We start from the raw sequence: 27,788 nt of genomic DNA on the forward strand, positions 1-27,788 counted from the left end.
TCAACAAAATATGAATTGAAACATCCCATTGGAAAAAATTTCCTGGAGCTTGTTTAGACTTCTCAATGGATACACGTATACAGTATAATCGTGTGACGTCCTATTCACCAAGATCGACAGCGCACCGTAATCGGGGAATTTCAGACCAGGGGGATCCTCAAGCTTCTTGCAGTTTTTGGTGACCGGATTGCAGACATGCAACTCGCTTCTACTGTCATTGTCCATGAAACAAACCAAGCCACGTGATGAAGCAATAAACCAGTTGGGAGTCTGAATGCAAGGCAGTTCAATGCCGTACCACTTCCGAAGGATCGGGTCATAGGCATAGCCGACGGGTTCATCGGAGCTTGTAAACATGAAATACCAAGGCTTTTGTGATAGGACATCCGAAAAGTTCCATAGGAACCTTCTGGAACTGACAATCTCATTCCATCTGCAGCTATGATGGCATACTTGTTAGCTCTCTTTCGGCCAAGAGTGTTTTCTATAGGTAAAATATATTATTCTATTTCCTCTGCAAGAAAAACTTCCTCGTAATTAATTTTTCTTATGTTTTCCCTCTTCCCAATTTCATTCCCTTCCGGTCTTCCCTGTAGATTCTTATTAGTTTTCTCGGTGAAGAAGACTGTTTTACTGTAGCTACAAATGAACTGCAATTGTTTTTAAGTACAAATTTGAATTTTGGTTGCTGTTCAGATAAAATACTTGTTTTTAAAATTCTCATTTGGCAACACCTTTTATGTACTAAGTTTAAGAATACTTGAGTGTATACTGTAGACATAAATATGCTTTGTTGATCCTTTTACTATGATAATTTTAGAGATTTCACTGGAAATGTTGCTTTTCTGAGTCGGTTAAAAACAATGAGTTCACTTGATCTAGTTTTATGCAGGAACCTTTGTCCACTCATACGGACCATCCATGAAAGAGCTCTTGCTGTTCGTTCGAGACAATATACACTTCCAATAGTAGTTATTAGATAATCATGTGACATTACTTCCTTAATGCTCTTGCATCTAATAATGGTTTTAACGTGAGATTAATTTCCAGTGATTTGGTTTCTTCTTCCTTTCGCAGACGATTTATTCTACTTTTGATACCGGAAGTTATTATGTTATTCCAGGTTCTCCTGCTGATGTGTGGAAAGGATAGAGTTTGATGTATAACGCAAAGATAATTGGCGTGTGAATATGGGTTATGGAACTGATGATGCACAGAGGCTTGTGGTTTGTGGGACATGGACGAGGATTTCGTGGAGGAGGCCGATTCCGACCACCAGAAAAATGATGGTTATGGTCATCAACAGGCGGGGTTGTCTTGTGAGAGGTGTACTCGATCGAGAGATAAACCTTCGCAATCGACAGAAAGAGGGGGGGGGGGAACAAGCAAAAAAGTAAGGATAAACAACAGGGGAAGAGGCATAAACACAGTCAACAGGTATTTGGTAAGTACGTGAAACCCCTTCCAGAAAAAGAAATGGAAAATTCAAATTCAAAAACTAGTAAATAAAGATAACTTCACGAGTGTGTTTGCACCCATGTCAGTAGAATCTAAGTTCACTAATTCTTCTATTTTTGCTAGAAAGGATGCATCACTTGTGTACATGATGGTATATATATTTTTAATTTGTATGTAAGCTAACAGCATCCTTCTGGTCATTGTATGTTCATACCGTCTCAAATTGTATACTAGTGTTATCTGGTGTAGATTGAAAGAAGCAGAAAATCAAGGTAGAAAATCAGGATTGATATTTATTTTATAAAATAAAAGCAGAGAACAAATCAAACCAGGATGTTTGTGTAAGAACCAAGGATTTTTCATCCTAGAAACCGCAAACAAATAGAAAATGAGTTTCAGCCCGAGAAAAATAGACCCTCAGCAAGAAACTAAACCACCTCAAGCCCTCAACCATGAGTGTTCACAGCTTCCCACAATAAATTTTCCGGAGCCGGGTTGCTTAGGTCCCTCGCCTGCAGTGCCGCAGTTCTCAAAGTCCTTATTGTCGAGACATTCGCATCCCAAAACGACAAGCTCCGGTAAGGCAAATTATGCTTCTTGCAGAGTTCCTTCACCACTGGAGAAACCTTCCTCAATTGGCATCGAGGCAACCTGGGGAACAAATGATGCTCCAACTGGAATTGCAAACCACCAAAGAACCAATCCATCCAGGAAGAGCAATCAATATCCAATGTCCCACTCGTTTGCTTCTCGAACCAGTCATTGCCACTCGGAGGTCCAACATATACATTTGCAGAGAAATGATTCAAACAGAATTGGATATGTTGAATCGATGTAACGGCGAAGCTCGCGAGGACGAACATGAATCGTTCAGGCCAATTGGGTAGATAAGAAACCAAGAGAGGGAACCAAGTCCAAAACACAAGGATCCCCATTATGTTTAAAGCTCTATCCGGGACTTTCCGGCTCGGTGAAAACAATAGCAGTAATGTTTGCAAATACAAGTTCACCCTGGCCACACACGTAACAGGGTAAAACGTCCAATGCTGGTAACTGATGAGAAACCTTGCCAGCGGATCGAAATTCAACTTCCTGCCGTAAAAGCAAGACCATAAGGAATCGAAAAACGTCGAAGATACCGCGAAAACAGGGATATGTTGGAGGTCGGGGTCGTAATCGAGGCTGTTGCAGGCAATGTGGTGAGCATTGTGAGTCCATTTCCACCAGGCAATGCTGATTCCGGTCAAACAATTCCCGGTGATTATCTGAGCGAGCCTGTTGTAACCACGGCTAGCCATTACTTGATAATGACCGGAATCATGACCGACGTACGTGCTTTGCATCCACAGCATACCCAAAACCATAGCCGAACCCAGATGAGCCCACACGCTTTCGCATATCAAAACGCCGTAAAGAACAACGACAAACATGATAGCTACGGATGCTAATGAACAAAACGCCACATGGCCTTTCTTTCCGAACATACCCGCTTTGGAAAACTCGGAGACGAGCCTTCTGTAATCCTTGGACACCTCCGAGACCTTGAAGTCTTCGAGATAATACCCAGTGAAGAACTTATCGAGATATTGCCAAGCGGTTCCGGGGTGATAAGCTATGAACGCATCAGTAACATCCTGGCCAGCCAGATTCAGAAGCGCCGTTTCACCGCCAGGATGCTCTTTTGCCCAATCCGAGACATTATAAACTTTACCCTGGATTGAGATCCACAAATCTCCTGGCTTCTTGTGTTGTTTCAGCTCGTCGGCGGTAATGTGCTTTCTGTCAGCCTCCATTGATCCTGAAAAAGAAAACCCAGAATGCAAATCAAAAATAAAAACCGGAGATTAATAACGGGGATTGAATTGTTTCGAACGAAACACCCCCATTGACAGAGGATTGTGAACCGGTTTTTTATCTAAATCCTCCTAACCCAATGCTTCAGCCGATTATGGTTTATGAAAACAAATTAATGGGGGTTGTTTATAGAGTTTTTTCTTTTTTCTTTTGACAGCGAAAGCCGCGCTGTTGAGGGCAAAATACGATAAAGCATTTGAATCCTGAGTGATATACAGTTTTACCATCATCAGAATTGTAACTACTCGAGAATTTTGTTTTCCTAGGGACAAGATTTGTTGGCCATGTCGGTGTTAGTGAACGGCTGTGATCCGCTTTGGCAATGTTAAGATGTTTTGGGGAACGGTGAGATGGAGAGCTTTGGGCCTCGCAGCCTTTTGGAGAACGATGCTGCTCTTTTCCCTGTTATTGTTGAACAATTTTTTCAAAAAGAGCAAACAAGAAAAAAATAATACTATCATTATAATATTTTTATCAAAATTTATATATGTGTGGTTTTACTATAATTTATATGTTTAATGTGTAAAAATATATAAATATTCTTTTTATTAGACAGATTGATTTTTCGAACCTAATTTTACACGATAAACATAAACAAATGAACAAACGTATAAAGTTTATGACATATTATTTAACAATAGTTGTTTTAAAAAAGCGAAATAAAGCAAATCTTTTTATGGGATCTAATAACTAATAAGATCTTTTTTCTACCTTTGGGTATTATTTAACAATAGTCGTTTTCAATGAATATGTTAAGAAATTCATCAAATTACAATAAATTTTTGGGTAAACTATTTCGGTATGATCGACTTTAGTCATCAGTTTAAAAATTAAATACATTTGATCTCTTATGTTATAGATCCGTTCGATTTTAGTCATTTGACGGTTAACTCTCATTAATCCATTAACGGAAATATAAGTTGACAATTTAAAAAAAACAAAAAAAACACGTGTGTGCAATGTAACTGATGTGTATAGGCTGATGTATGTAGGCAGTTGCAATAAGTTGTAATTAGTTGCTAAGTTGTTAGTTTGTTATAGCTGAGTGGTTAGGTAGTTGTGGTTGATTACTTGTTATATAATGGTGTAAGTACTATGAGAAAAAAAAACAACAATAATATTCCTCAATGTTCATACATATTGATTACCTAACATGATATCAATCGCCATAAGTCTTGGAGGGTTTGTTTCTGCTGCAAGAATATTACAAATTTTACGTGGAAAACCCCTAAATAATATAGGATAAAAACCACATGCAACAGTAGAAGAATTTCACTATGAGAAAATAAGAATTACAACTTCTCTCGATCTAACAAGGAGAAAACAATGACAATTCTCTCTTGATAAAAAAGAGAAAACAACTCTCAAGAAACTCTCTAAATTCTCTAGTATTGGGAGAAAGCTAGAATGATTTGGGATGATTTTTAAGCTAAATGGGTTAGGGTATTTATAGTTGAAGCTTAAGGACTAATCTTGTAAATACCCTAAATTACATAGACTAAATTTGAGATTTTACCATTGCTAGTTTTCAACAATTTCTCCTGCCAACTTTGAACCAATTAGCCGCCCCATTATGCTGCCAACTTATTGTTGAAAATTTGGCCAAGTTAAACACCTTTCGGTTTTCATGGCTGCTGCTGATACTCTATCTCTTTCAAGTAGAATCAAGATTTTTACAAACAAGAAGATTAATGTTGTGCTTGATGAAGCAAATTTCTTGCTCTGGAAGCAGCAAGTGCTTCTCATAGTAAGGAGTCATCGGCTGGAACAACTATTCACTGGTGCAATGAGGCCTCTACCGGAGTGTCTGGCTGTTGAAGATGGTACAATGGTTCCAAATGAAGATTATGAAGACTTTATAGCTTAGGATAGTGCGTTAGCATCATGGTTATTATCGACCATCAGCCCACATTTACTCTCTCAGTTTGTTGGAGCAAAAATTGTATATGTAGTTTGAAATACAATGTTACAAATCTTTGCAACGAGATCGTCAACAACTGTTATGAATCTTCACTGTAAACTACATTCGCTCAAGAAATATGAAGATAGCATGCATGTGTATTTGTCTCGGGTTAAAGAAACATGTGATGCCTTAGCATCATGTGGCAGTGATGTTCCCACAGTTAGTCATATTGCAAGCATACTGAAAGGGTTACCTCAGGAGTACCAGCCTTTAATGGAAGTTATAACTACCAGTGGGGACTTTATTTCCTTAGAAAATATGAGCATAATTCTGATTGATGCTGAGACTCAGTTAACTGGATTTGTTGCTCAGAAAGATTTAATGCTGGCCAGTGCTCATGTTGCTCGAGCAGATGTTGTTAAGCCTAGCTCTAATTCATATAGTCATCGATCGTATCAGTCCTCGTATTCTAGAGGAAGGATTTGGGGATGAGGTGGTCGTGTTCATGACCGATCGCGTGTGCAATGCCAACTGTGTGAAAAACCTGATCATCTTGTTGACAGGTGTTGGCATCGCTTTGATAAAGACTTTCATATTGTATCCACTAATGTTGGTTGTTCTCAATATGCAGGAGATACAACTAATGCTAATAACGTCTCTTATGACAAAGCTAGTTGTCCTGGTTGTGATTGCTGCTTGAATGGGGCTCGAAGACAGCTGACTACAAAGAGTTCTTCTCAAGCTTACTTAACTACTGCTTCTGCTCAAGATCAATAGGTGGTGGATTATGGAGCCACTCATCACGTGATACCCAATTTTGGTAATATTACTCATCGATCAGAACATGGTTGTTCAGGTAAGCTTACTGTCAGTAATGATGTGTCTCTACGTGTTAACATGATTGGTGATGGTACTTTAGTAACACCATCTAGATCTTTGCTATTAAATGACTTACTGCATGTACCTAGAATAACACAGAACCTTCTCTTGGTGTCCAAGTTTGCTAGGGACAATGGTGTATACTTTGAGTTTTATGATCAAGGGTGTTGTGTTCGTGATGTTGATACAAAAGATGTGTGGGCGTGTTGAATGAGGGTTGTATATTTTTTCAGGAGAGCGTTTGTTAGGTGTTTATGAGAGTGCTTCAACTAGTTCAGCTGTTGCATTCAATGATTTTACTCTTTTGGGTCATGCTACCAATAGTACTATTGCAGATGTTTGTAAAACATTTGATGTAAAGGTTTCTAAAGCAATGAATAAATTTTGTGAAGCATGTTGTATTGGCAAGAGTCATAAGTTACCCTTTTTTAATTCTTGTACAGTGTATAGTTCACATTTTCAACTTGTGTTTACTGATATCTGGGGACCATCGAATGTAGTTTCTAATGGATATCGATATTACTTGTCATTTGTTGATGCCTACTCTAGACACACGTGGGTGTATTTTCTAAAAGATCGATCACAAGCTGTTAGTGTTTTCAAGTTGTTTCAGCAAATGGTGCTGACCCAATTTGGTGTTGCCATCAAAGCTGTGCAGAGTGACTTGGGTGGTGAGCATCGAAGTCTCTCACCTATTTTAGCTAAGGATGACATATCTCACCGAGTAGCTTGTCCACATACATATGAGCAGAATGGGGTGGTTGAGAGAATTCACAGACACATTGTTGAGTTTACCTTAGTACTTTTAGCTCAGGCTGCAATGCCTTTACAATATTGGTACTATACTAATGTTACTGCAGTTTATCTCATAAATCGACTTCCAACTAAGGTACTGAGTTGGGTATCTCCTCTAGTGTAGTTACGGGGAAAAAAAACTTGATTATAGCTTCATGAGGGTGTTTGGCTGTAAATTTTTCCCACATTTACGAGTGTTTCAAAGGCACAAGCTGGAGTTTCAGTCTCAGCCATACATGTTCTTAAGATATAGTCCACAACATAAGGGCTACATGTGTTTAGCCACTAATGGGAGAGTTCACATCTCTCGACATGTTGTGTTTGATGAGTCAATTTTTCCATTTGCAGGTGATACAACCTATCGCACGACATCCAATGATGTTGTTTCAAAATGTGGTGGTATTGAGATTGTTGCTGATGTGAGGAAGTTGCTTCATATGAATAATGGTGTGCATGGTCTTACTACACCTGTTGAGTCATGCGAAGAGGTGACACATGGAAATGTGTCTGAAATAGCAGGAGATGAGTCCTTGAATTCAGGTGAATGCTCGAACTCATCCTTGGGTATTGAACATAATATTACTGTTAATTGTGATATTATTGTGGAGAATTATGAAGCAACAATGGATACAAGTGGCTCTCATGCACAAAATGATGTGGAAATCAGTGAACAAAATAATGTGGAATCTGGTGGACAAGGTGGTGTGGAGCCCAGGATGAATCTTCATCCTATGCTTACCAGAAGCAAGTGTGGGATCTTCAAGCCTAAGGTGTATTCGACTACTTATGCTACTATGGAACCTGTCAACGTGTATGAGGCTTTTCAGTCACCTCATTGGAGAAATGCAATATATTGAAGCTTTGTAGAATAATGTTACTTGGTCCCTCGGGCCTTTGCCTGAAAAATGGTCAGTGGTAGGATGTAAATGGCTGTTTAAATTAAAAAAAATCCTGATGGGTCTATCAATCGGTATAAGGCTCGACTTGTAACCAAAGGGTACTCGCAGGTTCCATGTCATAATTTTCATGAGACATTCAGTCCAGTGGTTAAGTTTACCACGCTGAATGTGGTCTTGACTCTAGTTGTGACAAAGGGTTGGCAACTACGGCAGATTAATGTAAACAATGCCTTCTTGCATAGAGACTTGAGTGAAGATGTGTACATGCAACAGCCACCTGGGTTTGAGTAGAGGGAGCCTGATGGTACACCATTAGTTTGTAAACTTCAAAAAGTCTTATATGGCTTGAGACAGGCACCCCGAAGTTGGCATAACAAGTTAAAGCGATGTTTACTTACTAATGGGTTTATGGAGTCCAAGGTAGATACTTCTTTGTTTGTTAGATGTGTCCAGGGAAGCTACATGTACATGTTGGTGTATGTAGATGATATAATAATTACAGGCAAGTAAAGTGCACAAGTTGAAGAAATTGTGAAGTTGTTAGGGGTTGAGTTTGCACTAAAAGATCTTGGAGAGCTTAGTTTCTTCCTGGGTATCGAGATTCATCGATCTGGTGGAGCATTGATTCTCAGTCAGGGAAAATTTATTATGGAGTTGCTCATGAAGACTAAGATGGACAATGTCATAACTGTATCTACGCCTATGCTGGTCACATCGAAGCTTACACAAGATGATGCTGGAGATCTGCTGACTGATGCTTATGAGTATCACAACATTGTAGGAGCACTTCTTTATATCTACCACACTCACCCTGATATTTCCTTCAATGTTAACAAGGTGGCGCAATACATGTATGCACCTAGGCGTGATCATTTGGTGGCAGTTAAACGCATTTTGAGTTATTTGGTTGGTACACTTAACCATGGTTTGGTTATAATACCATTAGTTGCAGGTTTGAATATTGTGGCCTTTGCTGATGCTAATTGGGGTAGAAATATAGATGATCGAAAGTCTGTCTCAAGCAATTGTGTTTTTGTTAGTGAGAATTTGGTTATGTGGAGCTCTAAGAAGTAGAAGTATGTTTCCAGGTCTACTATGGAGGCTGAGTATATAACTGTGGTTGATGTTACTGTCGAGACAACATAGATAAGTGCTTTACTTTCAGACATGGGGATTGTGCTGTCTAAAACGCCTTTAGTATGGTATGATAATAACAGTGCAGTAACTATTACTGCAAATATGGTGTATCATGCTAAGAAAAACATGTTGAACTTGATGCTCATTTCATTAGGGAGAAAGTGGCTGCTCAGCAGGTCTTGGTCAATTATGTTCATGCCAGTCATCATGTTGCAGATGGCCTGACCAAGTTTTTGTCTGCAACACAGTTTGAAATGTTTAGAGCAAAGGTCCACGTTCAGTCATTTCTTGGGGGAGAAGGCAAAAGTGGGGAGAATGTGGAATGTAGTTGATGTGTAAAGCTTATGTGTAAAGCTGATGTGTATAAGCTGGTGTATGTAGGCAGTTGCAATTAGTTGTAATTATGATGCAGGGGGATCCGAGACAGATGATGCTGAGCTGTCAGATTGCACCTTGATGGCGCTGAGATACCATGAATTGGCAGATCAGCGCAAAGGCGGGAATTGATTGTGATATGTTCCTCATTGGGGTCGTTTTGAGTATGTTTCAGTCTTTTGGCCATAACTTTGGCTACAGGTGTTAGAATCGCGCATAAGACCCCAATCCGAAAAGCTCTTTTCGACGCGCACGCTGTCCACATTCAGCTATGCTCCATATGGCCTTTTCTTCAACCTCAAATTCTACTGTTTTCCCCTCCGAATCACTAGATTTATATATTTTTTACTATTTATGATAATATTTCTATTGTCAATTAGGAAGTCAATTTAAATCCGATTTAGGCCGGATTTTTTTGGAGATTGCTTATTTTATTTCGAATTTCAATTTAGAGTGATTTTCGGGATTTTGCTATTTTTGGCAAAATTCAAATAAAGACAATTTTTTGCTATAACATTCCGGCTTGTGGACTGATTTTGGGCATTGTTTGATTTTATAATATTTTATTAAACCCTAGAGACTTTTTTTCTCTGGTTTTTTTGGGCGAATTTTCTCTTGTGAATCATCTGTTAGAGTGCCTGCAGGATAATCACTATTCTGTCCGACGTTAGTTGGTATCAGAGCTTCAACATCTTCCTGGGAAATTTCACCAGTTTCAATGGCTGGAGGTCGTGGTCGTCGTGAGCAGGTTCCGAATAAGGAAGCCCAACGCCGTGATCGCAGCGTTCAGGATGTGATGATTGCGAATTTGCAGAGACAAGTCGCAGAATTAACCCAGCGCCTGGCGGCGCAGGACTTCGAGGATCGTGATGCCTCTGATCACGATACCAATTCCACTTTCAAAAACCCATATCATAATCGTGCTCTATTCCGGGAGCACCGTGGTCGGGAGGAGCGTCATGGAGACCTCAGTTTTCGGGTTGATCTCCCTGAGTTTTCTGGTATGTTACAGGCCGAGGGATTCGTGGATTGGATTAATGAAGTGGAGCGTATTTTTGAATTTAAGGAAGCCCCCGTTCGTGTGAAAGTGAAACTGATCGCCATCAAACTCAAGGGCAGAGCATCTGCGTGGTGGGAACAGTTACGACGTTCACGAGAAAGACATGGCAAGGCCAAGATCACTGATTGGGAGAAGATGAAGAAGAAGATGAAGGGTCACTTCCTTCCCTTCGGCTACACATAAACCTTGTTTCAGCGACTTCATGCGTTGAGGTAGGGCGCACGATCAGTCGATGGTTACACGAAGGAGTTTTACCAATTGGTCGCCCGAAATGATTTATCTGAGACAGAGGAGCAAATGGTGGCGCGGTATTTGGGGGGTTTATGCCAGCCCTTACAAGATGTCCTCAACCTTCATTTACTGTAGAGTGTTTCGGAAGCTTACCAACGTGCACTTGCTGTTGAAAAATAGCAAAATAGGAGACCAGTGATCAGGAACGATCACAATAGTCGACCAGTTCGTACTCAGGATTCCCGTCCTGCTCAACAGCCAGCGCAGGGTAATTCTAACCCTACTATTAGATGTTTTCGTTGTGGTGAACAAGGGCATAGGGCGACTAATTGTAGGAAGCCTGCTAGTCAAAAGGGCAAAAATTTGTTGATTGAGGAAAACGCGGAAGACGAGACTGAGGAGATTGGCGAACCCGTGTATGACGATGATGAGACTGATGATGTATTGTATGGAGATGGTCATGAGATTCTGGTCGTTCGCAAGAGTCTACTTACTCCCAAGGGTGATTCAGGGGACGATTGGTTGAGAACCAATATTTTCCACACAACCTGCGCAGTTGTAGATAAAGTCTGCAAAATGATCATTGACAATGGCAGTTGTGAGAATGTAGTGTCCGAGGAGGTTGTCCAGAAATTGCAGTTGAAGATGGACCGTCATCCTAAGCCATACAAGCTGTCATGGCTAAATAAAGGCAGTGAGGTAACAATTGATAGGCGATGCCTCGTGTCTTTTTCAATTGGTAGAAAATATTTTGATAATACCTGGTGTGATATTATGTCTATGGATGCGTGTCATATATTGTTGGGTCGACCCTGGCAGTATGATTGCAGTGTCATTCATGATGGACAGAAGAATACATATTCCCTTAGCATCAAGGGAAAAAAGATTGTGTTGGCACCCCGACGGGAATGACTCACTCCTACCCCAGTAACCCATAATACTACTCTGTTTTCTATGTCCAGGTTTTTAGATGAGATAGAGCATGGCGACGTGGTCTATGCCTTACTACCTTGCGAGAACAATGCAGTAGACGTGGATGCAGATTTACCAGTAGAGGTGCAGCGGCTGCTAGCAGAATTCTCTAACTTGATGCCAGAGGATCTTCCTCCTGGGCTACCACCTATGAGGGATATTCAGCATCAAATTGACCTTGTTCCTGGGTCAAGTTTGCCAAATCGACCAGCATATCGCCTCAGTCCCAAGGAGGCTGAAGAGTTGCAGCGACATGTGGAAGAGTTGTTGGAGAGGGGCTATATCCGAGAGAGTATGAGCCCATGTATAGTCCCTGCTCTGCTAGTGCCAAAGAAATATGGTTCTTGGCGTATGTGTGTTGACAGTCGAGCGATCAACTGAATTACAGTGAAGTACCGATTTCTAATTCCCCGTCTAGATGATATGTTGGATCAGCTATCTGGTTCTAAGGTCTTCTCAAAAATTGACCTTAAGAGCGGTTACCACCAAATCAGAATAAGACCTGGAGATGAGTGGAAGACGGCGTTTAAAACGCCACAAGGGTTGTATGAGTGGATGGTCATGCCTTTCGGGCTATCCAATGCGCCCAGTACGTTCATGAGATTTATGCATCAGGTCTTGCGGCCTTTTATGGGAAAATTTTTTATAGTTTACTTCGATGATATCCTCGTTTATAGTCCGATATGGACTTCACAATTCGATCACCTCCGTGCTGTTTTTGAGATGCTGAAAATGGAGTGCTTGTTTGTCAATCAAAAGAAGTGTTCTTTCTTCACTACTTCTGTGACTTTTCTTGGTTTTGTTGTGTCTACTGATGGTGTTCATGCAGATCAATCAAAGGTAGATGTAGTCTTGGAGTGGCCCAGACCAAGGACCTTACATGACATCCGAAGTTTCCATGGCTTGGCGTCTTTTTACCGCCAATTCATTAGAAATTTCAGTACTCTGATCGCCCCTATCACAGAGTGCCTCAAGGGGCATGATTTCCAGTGGTCTGAGGAGGCAGAGGCCAGTTTTCAACTGGTCAAGCAGAAGATGACCGAGGCTCCAGTTTTGGCACTTCCAGATTTTGACAAAGTGTTCGAGGTAAATTGTGATGCATCTGGCGTTGGCATTGGTGGTGTTCTGAGTCAGGCAGGTTGTCCGGTTGCTTTTTTCAGTGAAAAACTATCGGGATCAAAGAAAAATTATTCCACTTATGATCTGGAGTTCTATGCCATAGTTCAGTCCCTGAAGCATTGGCGTCACTACCTAGTACAGAAGGAGTTTATTTTGTTTACCGATCATGAGGCCTTGAAGTACATCAATGGCCAACACAAGCTGAGTAGACGTCATGCAAAGTGGGTGGCATACTTGCAAGAATTTACTTTTACGCTGAGGCACCAAGCAGGGAGTTTGAACCGCGTCGCAGATGCCCTGAGCCGTCGTACCTTACTTCTCACCACCATGAGTACTAAAGTTGTAGGCTTTGAGACGTTCATAGATATGTATGCAGCTGATCCTTCCTTTGGAAGGATATTTCAGGAGGTAACTGAGGGTCACCGTCATGATTTTGTTTTGCATAATGGGTATCTGTTTCGTGGATTACAGTTGTGCATTCCAGATTGTTCAACTTTGGCAGCAAATTATAAGTGAACTCCATAATGAGGGACACTTTAGCCGAGATAAGACCTTGGCCCTTATCTCTTCTGACTTTTATTGGCCCAAGTTAACTAGTGATGTGGCCCATTATGTGGACCGTTGTTATGTGTGCCAGCGGTCTAAGGGAGTTCTCACCAATGCGGGCTTGTACACTACTTTACCTGTTCCTGAAGCTCCTTGGTTCGATGTCATCAAGGATTTAGTACTAGGCTTACCCCGCACCCAAAGGGCCTCGGATTCTATCTTTGTTGTGGTTGACAGGTTTTCCAAGATGGCTCATTTTTTAGCTTGCAGAAAGACTATGAATGCTGACCGGATTGCCCATCTCTATTTCAAGGAGATTGTGCGTTTATATGGTGTTCCTTGATCCATCACTTCAGATCTTGATACTAAGTTCATCAGTCATTTCTGGAAGAGCCTATGGGGGAAACTGGGAATGCATTTGAATTTCAATAGCGCTTACCACCCACAGACGGATGGCCAGACCGAGGTGGTGAACCGAAGTTTGGGAAACCTTTTGAGGTGTTTGGCAGGAATGAAGCCGAAGCAGTGGGATTTGGCATTGCCTCAGGCAGAATTTTCCTACAACAGATCAAAAAACAGAACCACAGGTTTAAGCCCATTTGAGATTGTCTATGGTCAGAACCCATCCGGGGTGCTAGACTTAGCCCCTATTCCACGTATAGGTCATTTCAGTCCTAAAGCAGATGAGATGGCAAAGTATCTTCGGGGTATCCATGAGCAGGTGAAACAGACCATTCATGAGAGCAATGCCAAGTACAAGACTCGGGTCGACAATCATCGTCGTCAGGTACTTTTTGATGTTGGTGATTTTGTTTGGGCTATATTAACTCGTGATTGGTTTCCTGTTGGTGAGTATAATAAGCTTAAGGATCGAAAGATTGGACCTTGTGAGGTCGTGCAGAAGATCAATGATAATGCTTACAGGTTGTGCCTTCCCAGCCACTTGAAGACTTCTGATGTCTTTAATGTGAAGCACCTGAGTCATTGTTTTGTGGATTCTGATAACACTACTCTGAACTCGAGGACGAGTTCTTTCCAACCCGGGGTGACTGATGCAGGGGGATCCGAGACAGATGATGCTGAGTTGTCAGATTGCACCTTGATGGCGCTGAGATACCATGAATTGGCAGATCAGCGCAAAGGCGGGAATTGATTGTGACATGTTCCTCATTGGGGTCATTTTGAGTATGTTTTAGTCTTTTGGCCATAACTTTGGCTACAGGTGTCAGAATCGCGCATAAAACCCCAATCCAAAAATCTCTTTTCGACGCACACGCTGTCCATATTCAGCTATGTTCCATATGACCTTTTTGCAACCTCAAATTCTGCCATTTTCCCTCCGAATCACTAGATTTAGATATTTTTTACTATTTATGGTAATATTTCGATTGGCAATTAGGAAGTCAATTTAAATTCGATTTAGGCCAGATTTTTTTGGAGATTGCTTATTTTATTTCAAATTTCAATTTAGAATGATTTTCGGGATTTTGCTATTTTTGGCAAAATTCGAATAAAGACGATTTTTGGCTATAACAGTCCGGCTTGTGGACTGATTTTGGGCATTGTTTGATTTTATAATATTTTATTAAACCCTAGAGACTTTTTTTCTCTGGTTTTTTTGGGCGAATTTTCTCTTGTGAATCATCTGTTGGAGCGCCTGCAGGATAATCACTATTCTGTCCGGCGTCAAATTAGTTGCTAAGTTGTTAGTTTGCTATAATTGAGTGGTTAGGTAGTTGTGGTTGATTACTTGTTATATAATGATGTAAGTACTATGAGCAAAATAAAACAATAATATTCCTCATTGTTCATGCATATTGATTACCTAACAACGTGTAAAATGCATGTCTCTTCTTCTTCTTCTCCTCTTCTTCTTCTTCCTATCTCTCTGTATGAGTTTTGATTTGATATTCTTTTTCCTTCTGGTTAAAATTACATGCATGGTAACAAAAACAAATCAGTGCGTCATTTCTTTGCCTTTGATGTTGTGGCCCCTCCTACCTCCACGACCCTTAAATCTCTTTAATGTAGTGTTCTAAAAATATGCATTCGATAGTAAAAAATTCGATATATTGAATTGCATGGGTTTTCTTCGAAGGTTGATCAAGCTCTTCATAATCTTCATTCTCATGAAGAGACGCTCTTGAATTCTGGATGTAGTAACTGGATGTTTTTGGATTTTTTCAAGGGTCAAGCGTGTCAAAGACACTTGCAGAATTTATTCTGGTTTGCAGGTATCATAAACAAGTTTTTATTTCAATTTTTTTACTTCATTTTTATACAATAATATGGTAAAGATGTCAGGTGATGGATGAGAGATGTAAGAGAGAAATGAAATAGGTTAGAACCGAAGTAGATTTGGATAAAGATGTTACCGTTCCAAAGTTGAATCCGTACATTGATTCACCTGAAAGAGTTCCTCGAGGATCACATTTACAACCCGAGCAAAATCGACATCGACAAATCGTAGCCTCTCCGGGACCTCCATTTGCTCAACTTAAGAATCTTGTAATTTAAGGTGGTTGGTGTTTTCGGAGTCCATCACTCTCTTGACGATGGCAGTTCTCTCATGTCCCTTCTACTCGCTTGCACTCGCAAAATGAATGATCTTCGGACATTGCCTACTATCCCAGTCAAGAAGAAGCAAGAGAACGACGACGATGATAGATGGTTCCATAGAATTATATTTATGTTTCGGTCTTTCTTTCAAATGTTTATGATCCCGTTGTTGATGTTTTCATGTTTATTGCCACGACATTGTTCTTGAAAAATACTCAGAATCCTCTTAAGTGTCCACTCAGAGCCGAGTTCAATGCTCGTGTTTTCATGTTTATTGCCTAAGTTGAATTATTTCCTTCATTGCTACTGACTACAATTACAAGCCATGATTTTAGCTTCCTGCATTGCATTATCGCTCTCTTTCTCGACTACCTTTGTTGATGCCAAGCATGGCATCAAAATCGAGGACAAGTATGTTGTGAGTACACTTGCTTTCAGTCATTATAGTTGCATGATCGACTTCATCGACTTTTTAACTAAGTTGGTGATTCCGATGTTCCAGTCGTCTCAATCCTTTTAAGAAAGCATCTTTCATCCGGATCCCAATCCTAAACCAAAAATCTGAATCCAAAGTGGTGGTTATGATTTCGAAGGTCTTTATTACGTATCACCTATTTTTTGAGTGCCCCTTAGCGAAGGAAGACTGGCAGGCCATTTTGCGTTTATGTGGATTGAATAGGAGGATTGGGTGTTGGAAGGGGGGATGTTGAGTGGGCTGTTACCAATCTCAAGGGTAAGTCGTTGCTCACTCTCCTTCTTATGCTAGCCTGGACTGCCCAAATATATCTTATTTGGGAGGAAAGGAATGGTAGATTCTATCAGCAAAAGGCAAGGCGTGATGTTGATATCCTTCTGTCAATTAAGGAGATTTGTTGACGAAAACGGGTAAAGAAAACGGAAGAACACGAGAATTTTACGAGGTTCGGCAATGTGCTTACGTCCTCGGTGCCTAGGCGGCGCTAGAATTTTATTCAATAATATTTTAGGTCTAGGTTACATCTCTATTTATAATAGAAAACCCTGATACATAATTACAAAATCAACCCTGTACCGTACCGCGGGGGCTACGCCCCCGCACCCCCAACCCACATAATTTGTAACCCCACAACAAGACTTTCTTTATAAGGAAAGTTGATGTTCGCTCACTCCGCTCCATCTCCTGTCCTCTTTACTGGTATATTTATGAGCCATACCTAACAAGATTGTTCGGGTTAAGTTGCTGTTGGTAATGCTCAATCCCACGTAGAGTTGGAAATACTAGTGGGAATGATATTTAAAGTTTACATTCTCCATTCCCTTGTTGAGTGATAGAGAACAAGGCGTGGTAATACGTGTCTTTGACACGTCCACACGAATAATATATTTTTAGACAAAATTCGTAAGGAATTTTTTTCTGAAATATTAAATGAATAAATGTGAAAGATTCATCTGATATTTATAGGCTACTGAGAATTTTAAAGTTATTTTCCTAAATTAAATCATAACTTAAGATGTATCTGGACTGATTTCCAGCTTTGTTCATAGGAGAGACAAACTGTTAATATTAGGAGTTACAGGAGTTATATGATTTAATTTAAGGAGTTATAATTGTTGAGTTTTTATGCAATGAACCTGGACTCTTTTTGAGATAGATTCATAAAGATATTTTAGGAGTTACAAAAGGGTTTAAATTCAGAATTAAAATCAAATTTAATTTGATTTTATTGTTGGACGAATTTACCCTTACTTCTAGCCTATAAATAGAGAGCTAAATTAAGATTATCAACTCACTCTCAACATTCTGAATTCACTCTCCAAGTGTTTTCTAAACTTGTTCTCTGTGTGATTTCCGATCAGAAGTGCAATACCACCAGCAGTCAACTCTGATTTCAGGTGTACGAAATTTAGAGCGACCGTGTTAATCTCGGGGGACGATCCGCCTATTGGAGCGATTACACACATCGGGGCCAATTCGTTTCTAAGGCAGTGGTTAATACCACGACACGGTTAATCGGTTCTTTATTTATATATTTCAATATATATCTTTCCTGTCAGCGCTAATGCCTCGTTTTGTAGTAATATATATTTTACCAACAATTTAGTAACGAATTCTTTACTGCTGCTAAATAAGCCAACAATAAGATCCGCTGGGCATAGATTACCAAAAAATGTCGAAAGTAAGGAAATTGAGCCTATGGATTCCGGTTAGTCACTTCATTTTTGTTTCCTCGGTAATCTTGCTATCAAAAGGAATTTGATAACGTCATGATAAAAAATATATGGTGGTTGCTAATGTTTAGAAATTTGTTATGCCTTAATTTCATGATTAATTTATAATTATTAATAGTAGCAGCCAACATTCATGATAGAGGTTACTTCCATGCATTAAAGGTTGGTAACATCTTGATATTATTTTATAATTAAGTTTGAATTGAAACGTATTTTTATCCAATTAATTGGGTTGAGGTTATATACTTATTCAAACATTGCTATGCACCTTAAATTGGATAAGGTGATGCTGCTACATTATTAAACGATAAAGTATGAATTAAAGCTGAGAAAATACATTTCATGGGGGCAATTAGCGTGTTTATATGCAGTTTTAATGAATTGGAAAACTACTGTTAGTGACCAATATATATATATATATATATATATCTTTTATTAATGGTCATTTCTCTTAAAGCATATCGGTTAAAATGCTTTAAAACGTACTATACTTTAAACGTATTATTAAAGATGATTTTTCTTAAAACTATGAGGTTTTGATTCTTTTGATGCTTTATGAGTTTAAAGTATAGGAACAATGAATGATAGTTTAAACCGGAGTTTAATGGTTTATAATATTAATTAGAATAATACCTTGTGGTTATGGTATTAATGTTCAACAGATTCTTGTGATTCAAATGGTTTCAATGGTGATATGAAACGTTTCAAATTGAATGTATTATTAAATAGCTATATAAATATTTGTTAATAGCTATATAAATGTTGATGTATTCAATTTTGAAATTTTCATGCTATAGTTAAGAGGTGGCATGATTATAATGTTATGAACATTGACATTTTGATATGAGAGATAATGCATGTATGATATTTGTTTCATGTGAAAATATAAAATAACTTATTCCCATGTGGGGGGTAACATAGTTCCCGAAAACTAAGGTGAAAATAATTATAAATATTTTTTACCGTACTAATAATTTTCTTTGAGAAATTTGTAAAGATACATGAAATATGTAATTTTTGGAGAAATATGGAGCTGGTAAAGCTGAAATGAGAAGATTCTCCAAAATCGAATAGTTGTTAAATTCGATTTGATTTCCACAATCTCTTGAAGATAAGAAACCAAAATCCTAAAGATATGGATCTTATTACTATCAATAAATTATTTTTATTTTATTATTGCTAGTAAAATATTTTTGTGACTAACCATATGTAATCTTCATTTGAATTCAGAAGATTCAAAAGAGATGATGGTTCAGATGAAGTGATTGTCATGATAGATTTTGGGTCCTAATGCAAAGGCTGAAGTAGCATGCATGGTGAGGATGAACAAGTCTATTTGGAAATTATGATTCTACCTGCGAGGTCAGACTATTGTTACTTATTAATTTATGCTTATAATGATGCATGAATTAGTATAGATGTGCCTTTAAAATAGTCTTTAAAACTTAGTGGATACTATGAAATGAGATAAAACCACTATTAAAGACTAAGGTAGTACTACTAAGGCTAAGGCAATAGTTTGAGCCCAAAATATATATGCTTAATAAGATACTATTGTGATTAAAAGTATCAAACATGATTCTTTAAGAAGCCTTAATAAAGAGAAAATCTATAAATAATTTATTGGAAAGTAGTGTGTGATGAGTATGAAAGTGCATGTCTAGGATTGGTTCTATGAAGACTTGGTACTTAAGCGTGCCTAGTGCACCACCTCTCTTTCATAGAAACCTACCTGGTGCATTGTTCATTACTATGCTCACTATTCCAATACTATGACAAGATAAAAACTCTTAAAACTTAGTGTAGAAGTTAAAAGAGTGGAGATTAATTTGGTTGAGTGGAACACTAAATTTAGTCATAGTAAATAAAATATATATGATGATATCTTTAAGGCTAATATGTTGAATATCATGAATGAGAATATGATAGAATCTATTGCTACTAAAAGTATGTTGTAGCTATTATATCTCTTTAAGTGATTTTCCTAAGTAAAGGAAAGAAAAGATATTATCTATTTCAGAATTTGTGCTAAAATCTCTTGTTTTAAACTTGAGATCATTTTTCCTGATGTTAGGAAAAAATCGAAATTCATTTTGAATGAGAAAAAGTCATAAAGAATTTCATATTGGTTTATGTATTTTAATCTTAATGATTTGTAACTTCTCAAAACTTTGAGAATATAATTATGTGTAAACAAAACTTGAGTTTGTTAAAATATAGTTTTATGGCTAAAACTCATAACAAACTGTACTCTAGTATGATTGAGTATTTGTTTACACGTTGTTCAAGACACTTATGGATATACTATAATGTTAGAAATGTGGGGGTGTCTTAAAATGTAGATTAAATACATAAACTCAAATAGAAAATATTCTATCCACTTCTTCTAGTATTCCTGCTAGGTATTCTCAAGAAATTGATTTCGAGCCTAGAAGAAGTAAAAGGCTATTTGGACCAAATTTTATCACTTCCTTTATTTCTGAGATAAATTATTTAGACTCTCTTTCTGATCATATAGCTTAAATATTATATGAGGATCCTAAAAAAGCTATAAGATATATCGATGCTAGTTTCTAGAAAAGCGCTATTAATGATGAACTAGAATCGATAATGTCTAATCATACTTGGGATTAGTTGACTTGCCTAGAGGATTCAATATGTAGCAAATGAATCTTCCGGAAGAAAATGAGACCAGATGGTTTGATCCAGTGGTATAAGGCAAGGCTAGTTGTCAAAGGGTTCACTCAAAAGTTTGTTTTAGACTACTTTGATCCTTACTCTCCCGTTATGAACATCTCAATGATCCGTGCATTATTTGCACTAGTCTCCATTCATAAGTTGCGAGTATATCAAATAGATGTTAAGACTGCATTTTTGAAAGGAGATCTAGATGAGGAGATCTATATGAGAACAATGGTACAAGAAATTTCATAAAACTATACTTAGTTTTGGTTTTGTTGTGAATGGTTCGGATGCTTGCATGTATTCGAGGATGTTTAATACTGATTGCATCATCATAAGTTTTGTATGTTGATGACATGTTGATTTTCAGTTCTAACATTGAGTCCATTAACAAAACAAACGGTTTCTTGTCCACTAAATTTGATATGATGGATCTGGGAGAAGTTGATGTAATCTTAGGAGTCAAAATTACTGGAAAGGGATTTTCTTTATGTCAAGCACACTATCTTGAGAAAGTGTTAAAGAAATTTGACAGTTTTGATGTCGTCCCTGTTCGAACTCTTTTGACACTAGCATATATCTCTTTAAGAATAAAGGAAGTAGCGTTTCCCAAACAAAATATGTTAAATTAATCGGAATTTTAATGTTCTTAAAGAACTATACTCGGCCTGATATTGCTTATGCTGTGAGTAGACTAAGTAGGTATAATCATAATCCGAGTGGTGAACACTAGATTGCTCTTAGACGCTTAGTGAAGTATCTTAAGTGTACTTTGGATTAGAAACTTGAGTTTGTTGGCTATCCTGCAGTACTGAAAGGATATTGTGATGCTAACTGGGTTTCTGATAATGATGAGGTAAGCTCTACGAGTGGGTATGTTTTTACTTTAGATGGAGCAACAATCTTGTGAAAATCATCAAAGCAGACATGTATTGCTCGTTCTACCATGGAGTCAGAGTTTATAGCTCTTGAACTAGCTGGGCAAGAAGCCGAGTGGCTTAGAAGCTTGTTAGCAAATATTCTGTTGTGGGGAATACCGACTTCTCCAGTTTCATTGTTGTGTGAAGCTGTGATATGTGTGGTTGAGAACCAAGCTTACAATGGTAAGAAAATACACATTCGCATAAGACATGAATCAGTTAGACACTTAATAAAGAATGGAGTGCTCTCTTTAGAGTATGTAAAGTCGGAAAGGAACCTAGCATATCCACTTACCAAAGGGTTAAGTCGGAAGCTGGTCCTAGATTCGTCGAGAGGGATGGGTCTAAAGCCCATTGATTGAGGAATTCATGGTGGATACCCAACTTAGTTATCTAAGTTCCATGTGATCAAACGAAACCATGGAAAGACTCATAGTGCACATTCCTACTGCCTATCCCTATGATGAATAATGTGCATGCCCAGGATGAGCTTAATTGTTCTTAATAAATTCATAGCCCAGGCTCTGGGTGGTCTTAGTGAGAAAGACTTGATGAATTTACCAATTTTGGCTGAATATCTATTCTTAATAAGTTCATAACCCAGAGTGAGTGGGTAGGAAATGATGAACTTACCTACAAAAAGGTTGAGTTTGTTAAACTCTTAATAAATTCAAATCCAAGTATTTGGATGGTTCTAGTGAGAAGGACTTACTGAATTTACCGATAAATGAGGTTGAATATTTATTCTTAATGACTTCTTACCCCAGAGTTTGGGTGGTTCATTAATAATGAACTTGAAGAAAGTCACCATACTCTTTGTGAGGTTGAGCTTTTATAAAAGCTCTTAATTATTTCATATCTCTGTTAAGGGTGGTTTATATCGAGATAAACTTGATGAAATAACCTATGTAACTGAGAAGGGTTAGCCGCCTTCTATGAAAAATGTTGGGCCATTTTTCTTGCACACTTACTAGAATCCTGAGGTAAGATGGCCAAATATATACTTTTGTATATATATATCTTACACATCGAGGACTCAGGTGGATGAAGGGGTTAGTTGTGTGTTATGAGTTTACCCCCATATTAGAAAGTTCCATACTAGTTTCACTTATCTAAGAGAAGGATTGCTTATCATCACTATGTACTAGTTCCAGATACGTTCACTAGTGCTTAAGCAACTAATCTCGCTATTGCTCTTCTGGAAAGATTGTTTTCGAGTTTCAGAAGAATTCTTTCGCATTAGTGGGGGAATGTTGGTAATGCTCAATCCCACATAGAATTGGAAATACTAGTGGGAATGATATTTAAGGTTTACATTCTCCATTCCCTTATTGAGTGATAGAGAACAAGGCGTGGTAATACGTGTCTTTGACACGTCCACACGAATAATATATTTTTAGAGAAAATTCGTAAGGAATTTTTCTCTGAAAGATTAAATGAAAAAATGTGAAAGATTCATCTGATATTTATAGGCTACTGAGAATTTTAAAGTTATTTTTCCTAAATTAAATCATAACTTAAGATGTATCTGGACTGATTTCCAGCTTTGTTCATAGGAGAGACAAGCTGTTAATATCAGGAGTTACAAGAGTTATATGATTTAATTTAAGGAGTTATAATTGTTGAGTTTTTTATGCAATGAACCTGGACTCTTTTTGAGATAGATTCATAAAGATATTTTAGGAGTTACAAAAGGGTTTAAATTCAGAATTAAAATCAAATTTAATTTGATTTTATTGTTGGACGAATTTACCCTTACTTATAGCCTATAAATAGAGAGCTAAATTAAGATTCTCAACTCACTCTCAACATTCTGAATTCACTCTCCAAGTGTTTTCTAAACTTGTTCTCTGTGTGTTTTCCGATCAGAAGTGCAATACCACCAACAGTCCACTCCGATTTCGGGTGTACGAAATTTGGAGCAATCGTGTTAACCTCGGGGGACGATCCACCTATTGGAGCGATTACACACATCGGGGCGAATTCATTTCTAAGGCAGTGATTAATACCACGAAACGATTAATCGGTTCTTTATTTATATATTTCAATATATATCTTTCCTGTCTGCGCTAATGCCTCGTTTTGCAGCAGTATATTTTACCAACAGTTGCAGAGTAGGAGCATTGGTAGGAGTATTAATGTGAATAGGGGGCTCTTTGATAATTGGGATCTTCTTGTTGAGGGTTTTGTTTGATGTAATTGCTCTGCTTTTCCCCTCCTCCCAGATTGTTGCGTCTTTTTGTAGCAGCCTTGCTGCTTCGTTGGGTAATACAAAAGCATTTATCTAAAAAAAATTAAAATATATGATAATTTCAAATTTTTAAGAGGATGACTGGCATCACCCACTCTCGATCTATCCTTATATAATTTTAGTAATTCGAGAGGATTTAAAAAGAACAACGCGAAAAATCAAGTATAAACCATAAAATAAATAGGATAATGCATGAATGGTTGAATTATGATATATCTTTATATATATATGTTTCTGGTACTTTAAAAGAAAATATTTTGGGCCGAATGCGTTTACTTTGGTGCTGTGGTTGGAACTTGATACAATACATGAAATCAGACATATTCATACATTCAATACTCTTTGACCTATAGATGAAGGATTTAAATACTATATGCATTATTTTAAATTATTAAAAATACAAATCTATTTTGGTGCTGAAATATTTATTCCATCGATAATATAATAATTACCTGAAAAAGTATATTATCTCATAACAATACCACTTGTTAACATAAATATATCTGTAGCAGAAGGTAGATCCATCAGGAAATTTTTCCGGAAAGAAAGAAATGGAGCTATCGCTGCAGAAATTGGACAAAGATTTGAAAGAAACACGCCGTGAAAGGGACAAAGCTCTTCAAGAATTGACTCGTCTGAAGCAGCATTTGATAGAAAAGGTTGCCGTTCCCTTAACTTTTATGGAATTTATGGTGAAAGTTTTACCTTACGCATCTTCAAGTTGCTTATGTATGGCCTTCACCAAAAGTGTATATCACAGAGCATATACGTTGCTTTCCAAGAAAAGAAGAATGGTTTCTTTTGCTGCAATATTTTCTAGGAATCTGAAGAATCAGAAAAAATGGATGAAGACAGCAAAATCATAGAGCAACTTCGTGAAAGCAATGAATATCAAAGAGCTCAAATTGCACATTTGGAGGAACTTAAGGTGATGAACAACAATGAAATTCACAAGTCAAAGGAAATTATTGATAAACAGAATAAGGAACTTGATGGCTGTGCTAAAGCCATACTTACAAAAAATGCTGAGCTACTGAATCTTGAAACTGCCCTTGGCCAGTACTATGCTGAAATTGAAGGTAAGGTAAGAATTCTTTTGGTAGTACTGTGTGTGCATAAACTTTGTCAAAATCAGTGGGTAAATTACAGGAACATTTGGAGCGAGATTTACGTCTGGCAAGAGAAGAGTCAGCTAGACTTACAGGTCTTCTGAAAGTATTGTCTGCTAGTTAATTACTTCTCTACATAAATGGATTCAGTAAAAAAAAAAATGGGACTTGTGATTATCTATGCATTCTCAAGGATGCAGGTGAACGTGCAGAATTGTCAAACAAGGAAAAGGAAGAAAATTCTAGCAAAGCTTTCGCAGACTGAAAGAATGGTTGCAGAAGGTAAAACCAGAGTGAACAAGCTTGAGGAAGATAATGGAAAACTAAGGCGTGCTCTCGAGCAGAGCGGGACAAGGCTTAACACACTGTCTGTGGACTCTGATCATCTTGTTTACACTTTCTAAATGCCAGATCTGACTAATTTCATTGCCGAATATCATTGATTTATTATATTATCTTATAGAATTTGTGTCTGTGTATGATTGGAACATAACTTTCTTTTCCTCTATTTTTTGAGTTTGAAACTGCTATGATTATCTTTGTTTTTCATGTTGGCTAAACAATTCATTCTTTTTGCAGGTGTATTGTGATCAAACTACTCGTGACCTACTTCCAGAGAAACCACAGCAAAGAGGTATAATGGTTCAAGTAACTTTGTAAAAGAACTAGAAAACCAAATTTCCCTACTCAAAATCGTTGGTTTTAATGCTGGAAAATGATTGCTTGTGGGTTACAATAGATTCCTACTCCTGCACTTACATTGATATAAATTCTAGGTTCTGGATCTTATGGCTCGGATTCTGGGGTTATCGGATGAAGACAAGCAGCGGATAGGCGTTGCTCAACATGGTGCTGGAAAAGGTGTTGTTCGGGGTGTTTTGAGTCTACCTGGACGTTTGGTTGGTGGCATTTTTGGTGCAGGTTCGGCTGATGTACATGCAAATATAGCCCCTGATAACCAGGTTTTTTCTTTTAAAAAACAATCTTCTTTTATTTAACAACACTTGGAGAATCCGAGTCTGAACCATCTTTTTGTCCTCAGTCTATTGCAGATCAGTGGGTTGATTTTATGCTCAATGAAAGCGAAGGAACAGAAAAGGGGGAATCAGCAGAAGATGCAACTTAAGACCTTAATGGAACAAGTCCCACTGCAGCAGCGCCTGGTTCATCTGTCTGACCAAACAACTGCTGCGTCTGAACGGTCAGATTCAGAATTTTCGACCTTTCCCTCACATCATCAGATAGTACAAGGCGTTTATCAAGATTACTACTAAAACACTAGAGTTTATCAGATGATGTAATTATTCAAAGGTGTGGTTTTGTAGCCGTGAAAAAATTCCACCTGCATCAGTTCTTTTCGTATTATAGAAAATTAAAACATAATCATATGCATGAAAAGGACAGACAACCAGTCATTCATGTAATCATATCATGCCACTACTTCTTCTTCCCGTACCTCAAAACATGAGACCAATCATTAGTTCCTGAGCTAAGTTTTCAAATCTTCATTGTCAGATAATCACCATTCATCAGAATCCCAAGTACTCTTCAACCTCTGACATACTCTCGAATTGAATTCTACTCTGTAGCCTCAACAGATTTTAGCTGCTGCTGTTTCTATTTGATGTCAAATGGGCCAAGTAAACAAACAACACAAACATGGCTGCAAAATATTCATTTCAAAACTTGACTTATAATTTACGGAATAAATCCCGGATCTAAATTCATGCTCTACTTATAAAGAACCTGAAAAACTAAATACTCTTCTTGTTTCTCCTAAATGTCATCTACTCCATCGATCAGCAGCGAATTGAGATAATGGCATGACTTCCGACAACGGAGTGAAAAATTGTGTTGAAAGCGGTGAGTTCCGACTAAGGGGACAAGACCCGTTAACTTCTAAGTTTCAACCAAGCATTGATGCAAAAGGCATGAAAATTATGTCTACAGCCGGGCATCATCTGATGCCTCAGTATCTTTGAATCCCTCTACTCACCCAAGGTGATCGAGCCCGTTGTGTTCAAGTTACTAGAAGCTACAGCGGTCAACTCTTCATTGAACAAGAACTTCGGGTAAGAAATATTAATGGCCTGGTTAAGTCCGACGATGATGTTTCGTTGTCTTCATCTTCAGCAACGAAAACAATTATCGGGAGTCTAATTCGATCCGAGTTGGAAATACAATATTAAATAATATCGCAGCACAATGTATCAGTCGCATAATATTTTTTTAAATCACTGCAATATTACAAATTACATCTGTAATATAAAAATATAATTACTTTTAAAAAATAAATCACGTTATAATGTTTGTGACATCAGCAACAACAATTTAGTACTATATGACGGCAACCGTAATTCAATACTATGTGACAATGGAGTAGTTAGAACATCTAGTGAGAGAAGCTCCCCCTTCTCTCTAAAAATTTAGGCGTTTTTCAAAAAATTTCGTTCTCCTTCCCCTTTATTTCCTTTAGATGGCGAGTTAAGTGAGAAGATCTGTTGGGAAAAGCTGCGTTATAGTGATTATTTTCAATATTCCAGAGCGTCTTCATCATCAAGGTCTTTGGTTATTGTTTGATAAATATGGCGAGGTGGTCGACTCTTTCATTCCCATCAAAAGAAGCAAGGGAGGAAGCAGGTTCGGTTTTGTCCGCTTCTCTAGATTGGAGGACGCGAGGAGGGCTATCTTCTGTGCTGATAGATCTTGGATTCAAGGTAATAAGGTTAGAGTTTTCATGGCGAGATTTCAACCTCGTGATGTTTTCTGGAAGAGAAAGGTTACTGGTTCTAATTCAGCTATGGTCAAGAGCAGAGAGGAGGATGTCAAAG

The 27,788-nt window shown here is 38.1% G+C and overlaps 1 protein-coding gene and 1 pseudogene across 3 annotated transcripts; one reads left to right on the forward strand and one right to left on the reverse strand.

Moving 5' to 3' along the window:
* Positions 1-1,623: 1,623 nt before the first annotated feature.
* Positions 1,624-3,394, reverse strand: LOC120158517 (delta(8)-fatty-acid desaturase 2-like). Of its 3 annotated transcripts, none has more exons than XM_039169334.1 (2): positions 2,713-3,394; positions 1,624-2,544 (listed from the first exon to the last, which is right to left on the reverse strand). In XM_039169334.1, the coding sequence occupies exons 1-2, from the start codon at positions 3,249-3,251 to the stop codon at positions 1,905-1,907; spliced, it is 1,179 nt and encodes a 392-aa protein (XP_039025265.1). In that variant the 5' UTR covers positions 3,252-3,394; the 3' UTR covers positions 1,624-1,904. The 3 variants fall into 3 exon arrangements, with proteins under 3 accessions (XP_039025265.1, XP_039025266.1, XP_039025264.1); XM_039169335.1 differs by having other exon boundaries at positions 1,624-2,539; positions 2,708-3,394; XM_039169333.1 differs by having other exon boundaries at positions 1,624-3,394.
* Positions 3,395-10,096: 6,702 nt separating this feature from the next.
* Positions 10,097-26,239, forward strand: LOC120158514 (annotated as a pseudogene).
* Positions 26,240-27,788: the final 1,549 nt, after the last annotated feature.

The sequence above is a fragment of the Hibiscus syriacus genome, unplaced genomic scaffold (genome assembly GCF_006381635.1).
Source record: "Hibiscus syriacus cultivar Baekdansim isolate YM2019G1 unplaced genomic scaffold, ASM638163v2 tig00111318_pilon, whole genome shotgun sequence".
Lineage (NCBI taxonomy): Eukaryota > Viridiplantae > Streptophyta > Magnoliopsida > Malvales > Malvaceae > Hibiscus > Hibiscus syriacus.